This window comes from Scomber japonicus, chromosome 19 (genome assembly GCF_027409825.1).
Source record: "Scomber japonicus isolate fScoJap1 chromosome 19, fScoJap1.pri, whole genome shotgun sequence".
Classification (NCBI taxonomy): domain Eukaryota; kingdom Metazoa; phylum Chordata; class Actinopteri; order Scombriformes; family Scombridae; genus Scomber; species Scomber japonicus.
In genome coordinates, this window is record NC_070596.1 from 13,999,661 (window position 1) to 14,018,420 (window position 18,760).

An 18,760-nucleotide genomic window follows, 5' to 3' on the forward strand; every position below is an offset into this window, starting at 1 on the left:
CAAGAGATGTCTTCAGCTACGTGCTTTTGGACTACTATCAGCTATATCAGCAGTTCACCTGAAGTCAATCTCTGCTCAATCGATGTGACAGACTCAGATGTCAGTGGGGCGGTTCAATCTAGATAGCTTCATTTTATGATATCACACAAACAGAGCAGGACGTCGTTTCCTTCATCATTATTTACATAGTGACACAGATGCAGTAGCTTGTGTATATTGTGTGCGTCTTTGGTGCATTTGAATGAATGAAAGAACGCATTAATGTTTATGATCACTAATAATAGTTATAAGTCGGAAAATCCAATCACAACACAGATGTTTTTTGTTTTTTTTCCAGGTCAGGTACAGCAGTGCAATGTGCAATAAAGCAGTCTATAATCAGCACTGGAAGAAGTATTCAGATCCTTACATGAAGTATAAAAATACCACAACACAAGTTTAAGTCCTGCATTCAAAATTAGAGAGTAAAAGTACACAAATAATAATAATAATTATTATTGTTGATGCTTAATATGTTAGGACCATTTTGATGTTGCAGCTACTTGAAATACAGTTAATTTTACCTACTTTATATTATGTTGAGTAGTTTTAATGAGAATGTTTTGTAAGTAATCTTACTGTATATAGTAATATTGATCGGCAAAGTAACAAGTAACAGCATCTTTCATCGTTTAATGTAGTAAAGCTAAACAGTATGCTTTTACCTATGAAATTTAGTTAAGCTGAATTACAAAGTGGCAGAAAATGTAAATACTCAAGTAAAGAATAAGTACCTCAAAAAATGCAATTGTATAAGTACAGTACTGAGTTACTTTACACATGTTACTACAATAATCACAAATTATATAATTGGTATTCATCGGCTAGGAGAATTTGTTCTTCTCAGAAAAAAATGATGACATTCATACGTCAATCCACGTATTAAATACTTTATGTAAGCTAGGGATCATTTTTAAAAATCCTCTATTTCCCAGAACCCTTTTTTTTTTAAAGGAAGGTTTAACAGTTGTCAATACTTCAGTATTATGCTATGTTATACCATAGGAGATCCAGCACATGAAGGGGCAACCGAACAAAAGTGTGTGATTTCATCAAATTTAAATCACATTCATCTCAGTACTGATTTCAGAGACAGACACAGTGTTGTATAGTTCTGCTGAGAAAGACCTTTAACAGTTTTTCGAGCAGTCTGTCATGGTTTCTGTCTGCTCTACCTGGTTATCTCTGTCCTTTTGTGGTTCTTGGTAAATTGGTCTCTGCGCTGGCAGCGTGCACTTCATCCTCTTACTGTAAGTCCATTAGTGTTCAAATGTCCTGCTTGTCCAGGGTTCACATAAACATGCTCACATATACCGATAATCTCTTTTTCTCCTCTTCTCTTCCATCTAGATCCATAACACACTGACACAAACATGCATTCAGACATATAAACACACCCACACACACGTTTGTGCTCTAGCTTGCCGGCGAACAGAGAGAACAATGTGACATGAGTCATCCTAACGGTTACATCAGGTCATCCCACCTCTCTGTAGACAGACTATCTATCTCTCTATCCGTTCCTGCTCTCTGCATGTCTTTCATTCCCTGTGGCATATACTGTATATCTCTCTTCATCCCCCCGCTTTAGAGATCAATCTATACATCTGTCTATCTTTAGCTGAGAAGATATCCATCTTTCTCCTCCCACGTCTTCTATCTTTTTCTCCTGTCGTCCTCTTCTTCATTTGCTCTCAACTGCTATTACTGTGCGCATCTCTCCACCTCCCCCAATCCCTACTTGATCTTGCAGCTGCCCCCTTGCTTCCTGTTTTAACTAGTGTTACTCGATGTTCTGCTGTACATCTTTTTTACTTTGTAATGCTTTCACTTGCTTTCTGTCATTTTTTGAGATTGTATTTAACTCCCCTTCATATGTTTTCTATAATTCGTAGAAGGGCTGGGAGGGAAATGGATGGAGGGGACAGTCTGTTCTGCTGGGATTTTCGAGCCTGTGCAAGATGGGGTACGTGTCAATCTAATGTCAGGAATCCTTAACACTAGACCATCTGTGAGCTTCCTGTCAAGGATTGCTCATTTAAATTTAAAAAGAACAGGGCAGTTGTTTGTTTTGTTGTTTTTTGACACTGTTGTGTCACACTAATAATAGATTTTGTGCTTGTTTCTGATAGTTCAGGCTGAACACCCATGGGCCATATTTTGTTTTTCATATTCTATTTTTATCCACAAACACTCAATAATTCATTGAGTGCAGATCCTGCAGTAACTTCACTGCCTGAGGCAAAAAACATATGGTGGATATATGCTTACAATGGACATACTGTAAGCACATGCAACTTTAATTACTCGATCACATTTATAATATTATGTATAAAGCTTAGAACTAGAAGCAGACAATTACAATGCAATTATGGACTCAATCATTTCAAGAGATGCTCAGAATATTTTGGTGAGTCTCCATATTTGACAGTGTTCAAAATACTATTTTAAAACTGTAAGAGGTGCACACATGTGCTGCTAACAGGGCCTTAGAGACATCCGCACTGGCACATGTTGCTGTACCTGGCAGGTTCCCGGCTAGCCTGAGTGTATCCACACAAGCTACAACAGGGATAACAATACACCACTCGACATCATTTTAGCCTCACCATTAACAGACATTTCTCTGTCCTTGCGGGCTGGAGGGGCAATTAGCACACAAAGCTTTTTTGGCTCCAGTCCCGCAAAATGAAACATGGTATTCACAGCCACTGAAATAGAAAAATGCCATTTGAAGAATAATTTGAGTTATCTGGGTTGGAAAACAACACAGGTTATTTTGGGGCATTCCCCAACTTGTCAGTCCCAGAGGATTGAAAGCTGCTGTCCTTCCTCTGCTCTCTCATCCAGACTTCTGTTCAGCTTTTGCCTCTTTCCATCTATCACCTTCTTTCCTGTCACAAAAAGAACTATTTCTGACGAAGCCCCATTTTCACACTTACCTCTGCTCGGCACAGCTCTCAGCTGCATGCTAGCAATCTGAAGGCTGCTTTCAGCCATAATACACAAACAAACACGGACTCCCAACCATCAAATCCTGTCTGATTCATGAAAGCTCTTGTCATCAGCTTTCAGATTTGCTGTCATTTCCAATTTGACGCCAATATTTTTAGACTCAGGTAAGGTTAAGGTCCGTTTCTAAATTAGTCCTCTTGCTATTTCTATCTGCCCTCACAGGGAGCGATTGGAGCTGGATTGTTGCATAATGTCTCTGTGCTGATCGTAATAGTACTTGATCTGGATAGGTTTATATTTAAGCATTAAGTGACAGGATGGGATCTGAAAGGATGAAAATCACCGTAAGAGGAATTTGGAGAGACAGGAACTCAAAATACCCTCACAGGCTCAGCCATCAAAGGCTCAGAGTTCATTTTAAGGACACTTCGTAAAATTAGATATTTCTGCTTCACAAACTAGACGAATGAATAAAAACAGAACAAAAGCAAATCTATCCCAGTCTCAAAAAGCATAAATTTTAAACATTTATGCTTCGTCTTGCCACAAAAATGGAGCTTAGATCTAAAATAACGAGCCAAACAAGGAGAGCAAATTTGTGGAGAGGCGCTCAAAGGCTCAAACATCCAGGGTTCAAGGTGGGGCCCATAAAACGTACAAAAAAATAGACAAATCTACCTTTCTATTTTAAAAGGTAATAGTACAAAAATTAAACAAAACTATATTAAATAGTAAAAAACATGAGAAATCTATACGCTTTATGAAATGTACTACCAGTTTTGTCACAGTGGGGTTGCTGATGTCACTTTAGTGTAAGGCAGTATCTTAATAATAATGACTGCTTGGCCTAGTTAAATTATGAAAGGATCAGAACAAGAGATGTTCAGTGGAAACATAGTCGCTTCATTTCTGTTGTGCTTTGAGATAATAAGTGAACTGAATAAGTAACAAACCTTCAAGCCATGACTTGCTGCTATGTGACTGCTGGTGTCTGCTGTAATTCTCTATATTTTTATCCAGTGTAATTAAACATTGTGTGTTGTCCCTTGTGGTCATTTAATTATTATTAATGAGTCAAGTTGCAAGCAAATTACTTTAAAAAGTAATTATAAGAAATGTGTTTATTGACTGAGTTAAAGACTGATACCATCCTCATGTTTATGAGATAAATATGAAGCTGCCACTTCTTATGAGTTAGCTTAGCTGAAAGACTGGAAACAGCTAGACTGACTCTGTCCGCAGGTTACAAAATCTGATTATCAGCATCTCTAAATGCTGGTTCATCTCACTAATGAACAACTTATATCTTGTGTGTTTAAACCATACAAAAAAAAACAAAGTGTAAAAGCACTCTGTACTCTGGCAAATGTATGGATTAAACAAAGAAGTTATAACAAGCTAATTACAATTGTACAGAAAATGGCATGCTTTGATTTACAAGCCACTACTATACTCTCGTCTTTAGTAAGAAAATCAATTTTCTGCACAATGACAAGTGTGAATTGTCTTCAGTTTTGGGTTTATCTAGTCTAGATTGTAGAGCTCCTCTTAAAATTACATCAAGCCACAGAGCAGAAACCAGCTTTTAATAAGTTCTTTCATTCTTGAAATAATTGTGTCCAGTTAACTTCTTGCTGCTGGAAACCCACATCTGCTGTGCAGAAGTCAGCTGCTGAGACTTTAAACAGAGCTGAGAGGTGTGACCTGTTGACACATTTTTTAAGTTTGATTTGAAGATTTTATTGATTACCTTTAAGGCCCTTAATGGGCTGGTTACTTGGTATATGACAGTTCAGTACAGGCCTTTGCAGAGCTCAAGATCTTAAAGTGAAGGTATTTTGTTTGTGTAGGCTCAAAACTAAGGACTCAAAGATTTGAGTCATTTAAATGTCTATTATATTTCAACTTATTATTATAAATACACTGATGATGAACTTATATGCTGACAAAAAATACTTGAGATGTGTCAAAGGTATTTAACAGAAGAGAACATACTGTATTTAATAGGAACAACCTTAAAAAATGTTTCAAGACAACTGGGGTGTGCCTCAGTACATTCACTGTTTCACTTCTCTAAAATGATGATGCAACATGTGCAAATGTTTCAGGAAATAATATTAAAGCACAAGTTTCACATATATAAGTTCATACCTGCTTATATTCTCCAATAATGGATCCGTTCTTCTTAATCTCTGATTCAGACTTATCAAGCTCTCGTCTGCACATCTCCTTCAGCTGTGAACACAAACACACACATGACATGTTAGGCTGTGGCAGGGCAGAGACCAAGGACAGATGCAGTGTCACAGGCCCCAGAGACCATGTTACAGCCATGAAATGTAAAGAAGACAGAGAAAGGTATTGGCAGACTTGAAGCTCAGGGCAAAGTCATGCCCTCTACACAACCTCTATGTGAGCACATAAATCACTCACAGCTACACCTACACACTCAAGAAGACAGAAGACATTTGGAGGACAGCACTGAACACACATGGGGACAGAGGCAGCATCCCTGTCCTCTGTCCCAAAGACAAGCGGACATCCTTCCCACCGAAGGTTTGACTGTGGAAAGAATGTGTCTCTCTAGAAATGACAAAGATAGTTTTTTTCGCCATTTGCATGATGTGCAGAGAGACAAATTCATTAAATGGGCTTTTTTCTCAAATGGAAGAAAGAGCATATTGAAAAGTGGTGAAACAGATCTTCAGACACAAACATAAACAACCAGAGAAACAAGCAGATGCTTGTGCTCGACATTTGCATTATGTCTAAAGAGGATCTTATGGCTTATTGTTTGACTGGGCAACATTCATTACTGTTTTGTTTACATTTGGTCACTGCAGATCAATGTTTGACCTGCAACATACTCAGTTATGGTATCGTCAGCACTACCACCTCAGAAAAATGTAAATTACAGCCTTGTTTTTATGAACAGCATTACATACAAAAACACAAGCATTTGCAGATTTTTATTCCACCAAGCAACACAGCATGCGATTTTACTGATTAACACACCATCTTCCACAAAAAGAGACAAATCAGCTGTTATAATGTTTGGTTCAAAACCTGCAGACTCTTGGTTCTGTCCATAAGACTGTTCAGTCACAGCCTGTTGCATTACAATTGCACGTTTAGGAGATTTATAATAGTTCTAATGATCTATCTTGCAACAGTGCTGACCCTTTCCTATTATCTTTAACCCTTTGTGCCGCATGAGATAAAATGAAACATGTTTTATGTTTATCTGAGCTTAGAAAAAAATGGTTTCCCCCTGCATAGGTTCAGTTTTGATTGAAACAAAAGTGTCTTGTTGTTGGCTCTGACCTGTGCAGACTCTTCCTCCAGTCGTCTCTTCTCGTCCTCTGAGTCCACCAGTTTCTGTTTGGTCAGCAGCAACTCTTTATTCAGGGCATCTGCCTTCTCCTCAGCCTGACACACACACATGCACACAGATACACACACACACACACACACACACAAAATAATATAATGCTGATAAGGTCACTGAAAGTTATACTCGCCCTACTTTCTTTTTAATTTTCTCTATCGCAACTCTGCTTTCAAGGTGAGTCAAACAATGACACACATTATTTGCCACACACACACACACACACACACACACACACACACACACAGATATTTTGAGGCAATATAAATCAAGGCTCAGTGTAAATAAAAGTTTTGCCTCATGTATGCGTTTCTGTTGCACACACAATTGCTTTCATTCTTGTGTCAGTTATTGCGCAATTGTTGTCACATGATTCACATATTTGTGTCTGTTAGATAACCTTACAGAAGTGACGAGACATATTTTCATGAATATGTGCACGCACACACGCATCACATACACATTTCATATTTGTCATTGACTTACATTGTCGAGGTCTTTACGCAGGGCAATCTTGCTGCTGACAAGTTCATGTGCCAGGTCGTCATTCTCCTGCTCCAGGCGCATGTTCGCCTCTTGCAAACGACGGTTCTCCCGCTGGACAGAGGGAGGAAGGGAAAGGAAGAAGAGAAACAGAAAGAAAGATAGTCAAAATGAAAGAGTAAGACAAATACAGACGAGAAAAACAATGACGAGAAAAACAGAGGAGGACATATACAAAGAGAAGTGAAGGGACATGAAAGAGGAAGGAGAGTGAAAGATAGCAGAGCTGGGAAAAGCACTTAATCAGCCAGAGTTGCAAATGAATGATTAAGCATCTCTTCCTGTCTCAATAGTTTCTAGACTAATGCAGCATGTGCTGAATGAGAGTGTCAAAGTGAACTGTGATCAGGTGACAGCATAAATGTAGGATAAGAATGACCTGTAATGTTTAACAGGCATCACCAGTTTGTACATCATTAACACACAGTTGCATTAAAAAGTGACTAACAGTACCATATGTTTCCAGAAATGACAGTTCAGGAGATAAAGTAAAGATATTACAAAATCCTAAGGAAAAAAAATTACACAATTTTCTTACTCAAGATGGCATTTTATAAGTTAATTCAAAGGTGATTTATGAGTCTGTTTTTGTAAACAGTACATTGTCATTTCAGAGCAAGGCTTTTCATTACATTTTTGCTGCTCACCTACCATCGGTAACTTAAATATCCCAACATACCTCCCTTGAAATGCAATAATAATGTAGTTCTTAGGAGCTTTTTTTAGAACAGAAGTTGTTCAGTCACTGTTACTGATGATCTTGTACTGTATACAACCAACCCCTGAGATGACTTATGGCATCTACAATCAATGTTTTTATGGTGCCATGTAGTTTTTCTTTCCAAAATAAGGACTGTCATGGTCTACAGTAAGAAAAATGTAATAGATTTATTGTGTTCAGTGGAAAATCTGTCAGAATGAGCAGGTTTTAACACTGATGGACACACTTACACCCATTTTGAATTTTAAAAGTTTTGTAAATGTATAAGCGGAGGCAATTTTAAACTGTAATGATTATTTCAAATATTAATAATAATGATGCAATAGCATCACTATGCATTACAATATTTGCAGAGCTGTAAACCTGTGAGATCAAATGCAATACTTTGGATACTAAATAAGCAACAAATTTGTAAATAATAAATAGTTGTCTCCTTTATCTCTCTTTCAACTTGCTGTGCTGCTGACAGAATTGGTGCAGCACTTTAAAGATGTCATGCCGCAGCCGCACTGACAGCAGCGATGCAAAGGTTCCTGCTCTTGACAGAAAAACCAAGTCAGAGTTGGACATATTTTAGAAGCAGATATAACTTAATGTCAAGTTTATGCACATTTAATGTATTGGTACTTAAAATGTTTGATGCCTAATGTGGGCATGTGAATAATGTGTGCTCATATCTACCTCATATCTCTCAATGGGGGCCTCCTGCTGCTCCTGCTGCTCCCTGATGGTGTGGTACTCCTTCTCAAATTTCTTTAGCTTCTGCTGCCTGATCTGTAGAGCAACAACAGCATTAAAACAAATCTCTGATAGTCATCAGTTGTATCACACATATGAAAAGTTATACAAATAATTGCAATTATACAAATGATGAAGTGCTTGTGCATTTGAGGTGGGTGCCACAAGAGGACAGGGACAAAATATTTATAACTTCAATGTTAGTCCAGCATTTGAATATGACGTAATGGAATATATGCTGACATCGGTGTACAATTTGATTCAGTTCATTTCTGTCTGACTAGCCGGTTCACTGTGATATCTCTGTCCATGTAGACAAGAGTAACTACAGTATCATCATACTGTTCTGTTAAACTCTGAAAATAGTAAATGGATTTGTAAAAATGTCAAATGTAAAGCGAGCCAGATTAGAGCGTTGTAACATCAAAATATATAGAGCATATTAACAGGAGCTAAACGTTTCCTGAAGGCAGCGTACATGTGTAGATGAACTTGAATGTTTGAGAAGACATCACGTCATTAATTGCTAATAATGGACTACACTGTATAATCAACTACACACTATTGTTGCTATTGCAATTTTGATGGGACCTCGATTATTCTCTGTTACTGTGGTTGCAACAAAATCAGTGTCCATGCAACTGTGAACGAGTTTATCTGCCTGGAGTTAAATTTCAGCAGCTAAAACTATTAATTGTTTTGTTGTTGAACTGTTGAACATACCATTCAGGAGAGAGTTCAGGTTCAGCTCAGATCAGCCAAAACAGTGAAACAGAATCCCATTTAAAAACACACACACTTAAGACTCACATCAGGTCTCAAAATTAGCACCAGCAACCTGCCAAAGGCTGGAAAAATATGCAAGTGGCTGGTGTGCACACACTGCATTTAGGCAATCTCACCAAGAGGCCTTTCACTACCCTGCTGCAGCCTCACATTAGCCATGTTAAAAGATATCACTAACATGCAATAAAAAACTTTGTGACTGATTTAAAAGACAACAATATGACCAAAAACTCTGTCCATTCTGTGGAAGTGGATGTTAATGCCTCTACTGCATGTAGTGATAGCTGCAAGTAATGGTCATTAGGTTTAGTACAATACTACAGTATATCCGATCATCCAAATGTGCTCATCACTCATCACCGAATGATTTTGGCAGAACTGGGACAGCATGGCCCACATGTTGTCCAGGACTAAGTGAAGAGTGTGTGTGTGTGTGTGTGTGTTGTCTGAGTGTATCCAGTCACACGTTCTGTTCTGTAAATGAGAGCGACAAAAAAGAAGAAAAGGTAGAAGAGGTCATTTGGGGCAGGAGTTGCCTCATCCATCTCCTTTCTCATTCGTTTTTCATCCTTTCTCTTTGAGCCTTGACAGACAGCTGGGTCCACAGGACTTACTACTTAGAAAAGCAATTAGGGAACACAGAGAAACCATGGCCCTCACAACTATGGCCATCATTTTTTAACATAAAATAGTTTTCATCATAAGTCCTATTAATTGATTATTAATTAGCTGTGCTGCACCATCAGTATTGTGTTCACTGGAAACGAATTACTACATGCGGATACACGCTCAAATGTATGACTGTAGGTAGAAAGTACAACAGTGTGAGGTATGTAGACATACAGAAGACATAGGTGAAAAAAAGACTTCAAAGACAGAGGAAAAAAAACTCAGCAAGCCTTAATGCCTTTGATTTAAATTCCCAGGGTAATTTGCATAAATTGGCTTTAGAAGTCAAAAGGTTGGCAGACAAGAGGAGAAAGTAGGTGTAACAACACCACATTGAGACAACAGGAATGACCTTGGTTTGACCACAATGTCTGCATGAATAAATTTTGTGAGCTGACTGTACTTTAAAAATGTGTTTTGTCATATATTCATTTAAAATATATTCAAATTACAATGACCTTTGACTGTAATTCCTAAGTAAAGAGTTCTAGTTAATAGTAAGGAGGGGAAAGAGACAACAGATAGAATCAACAGTTCAAAGGGTCAAGGGTCAAATGCCAGGATGCGTGACGTTAACCTCAGATATATACAGTACAAGTCAAAAGTCTGGACACACCGTCCTATTCACATGAATGAGAAAGTGGATCCAAAATTTTAACTTAGTATATAAAACGTATTTTTAAAAATCCAAGTGTGCAATACACACTGATGCATAACCATGTTGCCAGTACATGGCAAAGAAACAGAGCAAAAGCAGGGCATAAAGTTAGAGCACCTGGCAAACCAGAAACATTTGTGGTCCAATCAGAAGCCAGTATCAACAGTCAAAGAGGGCACCAGTAATCTGGTCAGTTAATCCACTTATAGTCACATCCAAGCTTCAGATTAGTGTACCTTGACTCCGATTTAATTTCCATCTCCAACATTACAGTAGTGCAGTGCAGGTCAATTTGCCAAATTACTTCTTGGAATGATTTTCCCTTTCCAAATAATGTGCTGAGAATAACTTCTTAAATCTGTATGCAGTGAATGGTTGATCAATATACCTCTATTTAAATACATGAGGACATTTTATTCAAATAGGTACAGAAACCCTTAAAAATACAGGCATGCGTAATAATTACATGGGCCATAAAGACAAGTCAAATGAAATAAATGTAGCACAAAAAGGAACATTTTTGCTTTCATAGTTGTTTTTCTTTCCATCTGAGAGGCCATAGTCATAAGTTAGAAGTTATGCCTCTTAGATGAGTACTAAAACATCTTCACGACTTCACGGCAAGTCCAGGTGCCTCTGATTTACAATCACTGAATTTTTCTCTGCTGGAGGAGCTCATTGTGCGTCTCACCCTGCTGCCCATCTGTCTGACTGAGAAGCAGGAGGCTCAAATCTCTCTTCATGAAAAAATAAATAAAAAGTCAGTTGGCTTCTTTACAGAGTTTGTGCTGATAAATATCTCTGCCCAAAGTTACCTTCAAAGTCAGGTCTTCTAAAGTGGGCTATGTTGTTCAAAATAGGTCAGGACACAGGTGTAGGTGTAGGTGTGTGTGTGTGTGTGTGTGTGTGTGTGTGTGTGTGTGTGTGTGTGTGTGTGTGTGTGTGTTGAGAGACACAGAAAGAGGGACAGAAGTGTGTGTTTGTGTGTGTTCATTACATCTGTTAAACTTTGTCTTAAAGCTCAATAGTGCCACCTACTGGTGTTTGGGTAGCACTACTGTGCTACAATCCAGGTTTTATATAAAGTAAAATCATTTTACATTTTAACTTTGACACATACTTACACTTTTATTTTAACAACCTAAACTGAAAATAAGGTTATCAACACTTTGAAATGAATACTGAGCTGAAAGTGTAAAACTCACCTTCATGCTACAGGCCAGCTCCATCAGTTTCTTTGCATTTTCCTCAGAGCGATACCTTTTCGGAACCGGGACACGAAAGAATTTCAGTGCACCCTCAAAGTCAGTTTGGATCAGATCGTCTTTTGATGTCTGAGGAAAAGAAGGATGTGAACACAAAAGTAAATTATGCAAACTTTCACAGTATCCACGCAAGAGATTGAAGATTTATTTGCTTTTATTGTAATAGAAGAAGCACAATCCTCACTGTTCTGAATTGTTAAAACAATCTAGATGTCATAAATAGCAGGTTTATGAGAATCAGCTTAAGTCTAAAAATAAAGATAATAATAATATAATAAAAGTTGCTCCAAAGAGATTTATGTTTTCATATAACTCTAATTTTGAGGCTAAACCCATCTCAACTACAAACATGTGCATTGCTTTCAGCTCAGTGTAATGGAGTAACACAATGCTTCAGTCTGCACCTGCTCACATGTGCAAACGGGTAAAATCTTTCCATGGCTTCATTTTCTTTTGGCACATGCTGTGCATTTCTGTTACACAGAGCTGTGTGCAGTGCTAAAGTGTTCATATTTGTGTGGACTAGCTTACCTTCAGAAGTGCCAAGGCTACATTGAAGATCACGCTGATGCCCTGAGAATAAAGAAAAGGTTTCAGGTTCAGGCTGGATTTAGCAGCAGGTAAGTGGTTATTTGGAAGAGCAGAGCTAATGTAAGGTTAAAGGAATAGAAATAAAAATGTGTTTAAGTAAATACTGTAATAGTTTAGGTGTGTGCACAATCAGCGATTTGATATTTTTGCAACCAAAACACACTTAATACAATAAGTCTTCTTAGTTTCTTATTGTTATGATCTAATGTCAGTTTATAAATCATCTGCAACATATCATGTTGTGGTAAAAATAATAAGGTGTGAATTGATTCAAAAGTCAATAAATATACTTCTGTGTGCATGTGTCTTTTTATTTCATTACCAACCTCACACAGTAACAGGTCGATGATATGGAAGACCATGTAAAGAGGGAACTTGGCTGTGAAGAGGGTGAGGAACCACTGAGAAGCGTACATATGAGCCTCCAGACCCACGTTCAGGAAATGGTTGTACAGATCTGGAATATATTCCTGTTGAAGAAGATAGAAAAACGAGGAGGAGAAATAAAGATAAGAGGGCAGGGATGTAGAAAAGAAGGAATGATGTGATGAAAGAGAAAGTAATTGGAGATGTAAATTTGTAGGTGTAAAGAACAAAACTGTTATAAGCATTACAAATTATAAATATTATTAATGTGATTATGATACAGGACATGGACAGAGTGAATATGACCAGTGAACATCACACGCACCTGCATGAGTCTCTCAAGTTGGAAGAACTTGCAATGCAGATCTTCAAAGTTCTGCTTGAAAAGGTCCCTGAGCCCGTAATCAAACATGATCTTGACAAGCACACTGAAAGCTTGCTCCTCTGGCATCTGAAGAAGAAATCCAAGAGAGTTAGTGATCATGATGATGCTAATTCATAACCTGATGACACAGATTGCAGGTGAGTTAGATTACCAGTTGAGTTAGGTATTTTAATCAAGAATGCATTTAATTTATTGCCTTATTACTTGTCCTATCAGCTTCAAAAATATTGTACAATGACATTATGTCTCCACTAGGTGGCAGTGTTAACATATCCCTCGACTGCAGGTGTGCTTACAAGAAAGTCACTCCAGGGTGGCATGAACACAGATATCTTATATATTATTTATACATTTAAAATGTTAATTGCCCACAGATGCCACCTTCCACCTGAAATCTTTCTTAAACTGCATTTGTTCAGTAAGAGTACATCATATCTACTGTCTCCTGAACTCAATATACAGACCAAGGGTCAAGACATTAGAAATAAGCCAGAGCAACCGTTCAGCATTGCAGAAAATCAAATAGATACTGATGTTAAATGAAAACAAAACAGTTCTCCCAGTCCTGGAGATTGTTTGAAAAGCTATGATATTTTTCTGGACCCTGCTGATATGAGAACTCACGTGCAGCAGCAGCACAGCAGCCAAGAAAGATTGTCCCTGGCAGTAGCCAATCTCCTCGTCATACACAGAGTACGCCTGAGGGAGAAGACAAACAGACATGCACAGACATACACATAAAATTACTGAATATGTTTTACGGTAAAAGCGAAAATTGATAGAAATTAAAGGATGATGAAATAATAATAGAAAAAAACTCCAGGGTGGTGCTGGTCCATCTACTATGATGAAAAACAGATGTTGGTACAAATGTTGCCGTCACCTTGCAGCTAAACCCTGTGACAGACTCAGACTGAGAGTTTAAAAGCTACATTAAACTATATTTATGATATCAAGACAGAGTCAAATGATGCCATGAAATGTGGGAGAGATGAAAAGCCTGCAGGATATTAAGTTAAAGAAACAAAGTGATGAGCAATTTGAAGAAAATAAACAGACCAGGGGGAAATCATCAGGAAATACTGACCTTAAATTTAACAGGTACTGATGAAGATCAAGTTTAAAATTTGACAGAAGAAATGTGGAAATAGCACACCCAAAAAACTTCCATTGTCATATTAAACTTGTTTAAAAATGTAGTTCCTTAAACCAAAGCAGACATGTTTGTTTACTGAGCACTTCAATTAAGTGGTAAAAGCCGCTGAGAGTAATTCACTCATCCTTGTCCACTTTTTAGAAATCTCAAGTTGTTGCGGTGCAAGCTGACGAGGACAATACACGTGGCTGTATGTTAAAGTGCTTTGATAGCGGTAATAAAATAGCTGTGAAGGAAGACAGACGAAGGAAAGAGGCAGATGTGAGAGAGCGAGAGAGAAAAAGGCCATGAGTAGAGACTGATAAAGAGACAAACAGAAAGGCAAGAAAAAAGAAGCCAGAGAAAGGGAAAGGTTGCAGTGAGATGTTAGTACAAAAGAAGTGGATCAAAAATAAGGTGAGGGAACAAGGGAGGGAGTTTGGAAAGGGGCTGTAGTGGCCTACTGAGCTACAAACACAAATAATGAGTCGAGTCAAACAGACAAAGTGTGGATCAATCCACATACAGAGGAAAGGGAGGGCGCACTGAATTATTCAAACACACCTGAGGAGGTGCTTGTCTGGGAAGAGATGGATGCCCTCACCTGAGTTATACATAATGAATGAAATGAAAATGGAGGTAATAAAAAAACAAAAACAAAAACTGTGGACACACTTCAGCCAGACCAATCATGTGGGATCATGGAGTTATAGGTTGTGTGTCTCACTCTCACATGCACGTGTCATGAGAAAGAAAGCACCTGAACTTCATGATCAATAGACAAGTTGCAAAAGTCTACGTGCACAGTATACAGTGTGCAGCAGGACTGATTATAGTAGAGTCGTGTGTGTGTGTGTGTGTGTGTGTGTGTTCGATTAGAAACTTACTTGGCTTTTCTAAACAGGCAGTGACTGGTATGAACTCACTGAACCACCCAGAAACAAAGTGGCTGTTAAGGTAATTAGGGAACCTTTTCCTTTAGCTCTGTCAACTCTCTCTACTGCCCTACAAACACTGTCGTCTGATCTACTGTAGAGCAAGTCATTTACACAGTAATTACACTGTATTCCAAGGGAAACGTGATTTATTTTCACATGCAGATTACTATTATTTCCAAGAGGTTCAAGCAATGAACACTGCTATGAAAACAAAGCTGTTGTTTATGTCTCTCATGGTGTAAATAATTCAAATTAAAGTACAGTTTTTCAAATACACTGTCACCCATCTGTAATCATGAGGGTATAAATGCATGTCTGGGCCACAGTGTCTATAATAATGTCTATAATAATAAAAATGTATTCCAAAGTGTAGCAAAAGCTAATATAAGGGTTCAGCCGTCTGAGTCAGACAGCTCAAGTATGTTTCATCCAAATTTGCAGGTTTTTTAGTGTAAATTTCACCCTTTATGTTCCGTCCATTGAAGCATAAAGAGGGAATTTCACACTAGAAGGACTGTACATTTGGAAGATACTCACTTGGTTTGTTTATCACGAACTGAAGAAACCTCACATTAGCAGCAGCTAAACTTAATATATTTTACATAGATTGAGGACTTTGCATGTTATCCAGCATCAGTCTCATTGAAATCCTTTTCTAACCAGTGTGGAAAGGACAACTTATTATAATGAGTATTGGCATGTGAGCACTGTTTGAGGACACACACAAAAAAATTGTGAGCCTATCCTTTACACATTTTCATGTTTAACAATATTTTACAGATGTATTTGGTGTACATTTTAACCTCATACTAGTTCTATAAACTGTTGCACTATAAAGGAGGAAAAGCATCTGTCTAAAACAGAAGATCCAGAAGATATCCATCTGTCACAAGGATCCAATGGATATACACAGAATATGTGCATTGTGACTTAAAGCTTTAATGCAGGCAATACGGCAAAGAGCAGAGATTAAATACTTCTGCAGTAACTCTACAAAAACTCTTAAGCTCTGTTGCTTTTTGCACTATGCTGATTCATCATTATGATCAACTAGCTGCACTATCAACCTGAAGTGACTTCATAAACAAATTCATTTAAACAACTCTCGCATGTACGTGTGTCCCACCTTGCAGATCTTATAGAGGGAGTCTTGTCCATCTCCTCCAGTGTCTTTGAAGTAGTCATGAGCTGGGAATGTCCTGTTAATGTCCCTGGTGATGGCACTGTCCTGTGGGGACTCCTAACAGTGAGACAAAGGAGAGGAAACAGACAAAAAGGTCAAGGGGAGTGAAAAGAAGTAAAGGCATATGACAGAGAGAGAGTGTTTCTGTCACTTAATGAGACACTACTAAAAAAAAAATCCCACACAGGTCCAGCAGTGGTCAGTGTTTTTCAATAATGTGGTGTCCGAGCACACGGCTGAGATTTACAGTAAGGGGCAGGAGGAGTAACTAGCGGCACAGAGTGTTCTCTTCATCGGTACAGACAGTACACATCGTACCACATCTTATTTCACTTCTAGTTTTAATCAAGTTAATAAAATAATCATTCTTGTGTTGCCAAAGATGAAACATACATAATGATAAATAATGCACAATACATTCAAATAGCAATTATTAACTGACTGTTAACAATATAGGAAAACAGACTAAATACAACATGTAACACAAAACACAGAGAGACTGATTTAGAGACTATGTATGATCTTGATTTAACATACCGTACAGGAGTTCAAACTGACGAAATTCGACAGCAGTGGGACTAAAAGCTCAATGTCTAAAATCAAGTCACTGTGAAATACAATTTACTTGGCATGTTGCACATTAACTATTTGTATTCTGTGCTGAGAATATCTCTGATACAATGTCTTACAGCAGAGTGATATCAACAACGAGGCAATTTTAGAGAAAAATAAGCACACTGAAGCAGGCTTATAAAAGGATATTTGGCTTTCATCATCACACCTGTTACCATCATCAATCTGACATGTAACAGAGTGAAGAAACTGTGAAGACTTTTTGTCTGTGGACAGATGAGGGCTGGGTGGAAGACTAGGACGGACAAACAAGAGATACATGAAGAAAAAAAAATCTAAAGAAAAGTATTTTCAGCCTCAAAATTTTAATGGATGGAGATTATTGTTTGGAAGTGCATGTGTAATTTTTTTTGGCAGGAAGAAAAACACTATATATGCAGACATAACATTAGACGATCCCTATACTGTGACAGTGAGCACAGGCAGAAATATATACACAAACAAAGGTGTGAGCACAAGCCCAACCTGTACATACACAAGCCCGCGGCAACACACTTCTCTGGGATATCCCTCTACTGTGATGACAGAGCACCACAGAGTGGAAATACCACACCCACACACACACACACACACGCACATGCACACACGCACACACACACCAGTAAATACTCCAGACTAGAGTCTAAACTAGCCTTGCTTTTCAAAGATTAATCACCTCTCATTTCATTTTTAACGATCAGTCTATTTGAAAAACCAACAGCCTCTAAATAAGTAAGTAAGTTATTCCCTCCTTGGCCATTACATGACAAATCAAATACAACATGTTGAGGTATCTTCTTGTAATATTTGGAGGAAGTGGCTCTGAAGTTGGGGCATTATGTTAGGTGATGTAATAAGAAAAAAATTGGGGCATTCATTTAGCTTTCTGTGCAGAAACTTGTTAAGGCATTCTCTGAGGCCTGTCGCTGTGGCCCTGCTCTCACACGAACAGTGGATAATGAGACAGAGGTTGCCGTTCAGTCAGCGGTAAGAAACAATAATGCTTTGCCAAGTTCATGCTGAATGAACAAATTAATGTGATACTCTGTTGATCCATGCAGGGAAAAGTCTCCATTACACATTGGAAAGTTAGAAGGTAGTTTTTTCGGAATTCCCTGCCTTGCTTGAAGGCATATTTGTGGAACTAAAGCCTACCATTGATCTTACAGGCTTGAAATCCCTTCTTATGAAACGACCCTGAACCCCCATTTTCAAAGCAGGTGTAAATTAAAACCATATACCTCAGAAAATCCATTCATTTAAATTACCAATACTTCTCAAATTTCTCTTGTACACTCTGTAATAATCTAATTATACCTTTTCTCTCCCTCTCTCTCTCTCTCTGTTACCCATCAGGTCCCTCCCACTCCTTTTTTTCTCTTACGGGTTCTGTTCTAACTTCCACAGAGGAAGAGCGTGAAACAAAAATAATGCAAGTATAAGAAGAAATGCAGGAAGAAAGGAATACTAAAACAAAGTGAGCTAATGGGGATCAGAGGCCGACAACAGTGGGCTTTTTTTAAAGTCCATTCCACAACTTCCACCACACCCTGTGAGCCATAGTTACTGTATGTTTCCCTGTGTGTGTGTGTGTCTCTGTGTGTGTGTGTAAGCATAGCCAACTTGACTACATGGTTTAGTAATGTTGATTGTTACAGAGTAATGTTGGCCATGGTTGATTCTGCCCCAAGGTTCGTCATACTGTTGGCATTTTATACATACAGCACTTCAAAACATCTAAAATATCCTATCCAGTTATCATTTTCCAAACACACCATGATCTGTTGT

At 38.1% G+C, this 18,760-nt stretch overlaps 1 protein-coding gene across 4 annotated transcripts in view; it reads right to left on the reverse strand.

The window, feature by feature from the left end:
* Positions 1–18,760, reverse strand: part of LOC128380395 (rab GTPase-activating protein 1) — a 75,933-nt gene that overhangs the window by 7,885 nt on the left and 49,288 nt on the right. For 3 of the 4 annotated variants that reach the window (XM_053340201.1, XM_053340200.1, XM_053340202.1), the window contains 10 exons: positions 16,304–16,417; positions 13,729–13,803; positions 13,045–13,170; positions 12,680–12,823; positions 12,294–12,335; positions 11,703–11,831; positions 8,328–8,420; positions 6,869–6,979; positions 6,319–6,423; positions 5,146–5,229 (listed from right to left, as the gene is read on the reverse strand). In XM_053340201.1, the coding sequence (XP_053196176.1) occupies positions 5,146–5,229; positions 6,319–6,423; positions 6,869–6,979; positions 8,328–8,420; positions 11,703–11,831; positions 12,294–12,335; positions 12,680–12,823; positions 13,045–13,170; positions 13,729–13,803; positions 16,304–16,417 (1,023 nt within the window). Of the gene's footprint in view, positions 1–5,145; positions 5,230–6,318; positions 6,424–6,868; positions 7,152–8,327; positions 8,421–11,702; positions 11,832–12,293; positions 12,336–12,679; positions 12,824–13,044; positions 13,171–13,728; positions 13,804–16,303; positions 16,418–18,760 lie in introns of those variants that run through there. The other variant, XR_008323485.1, reaches the window with a different exon arrangement.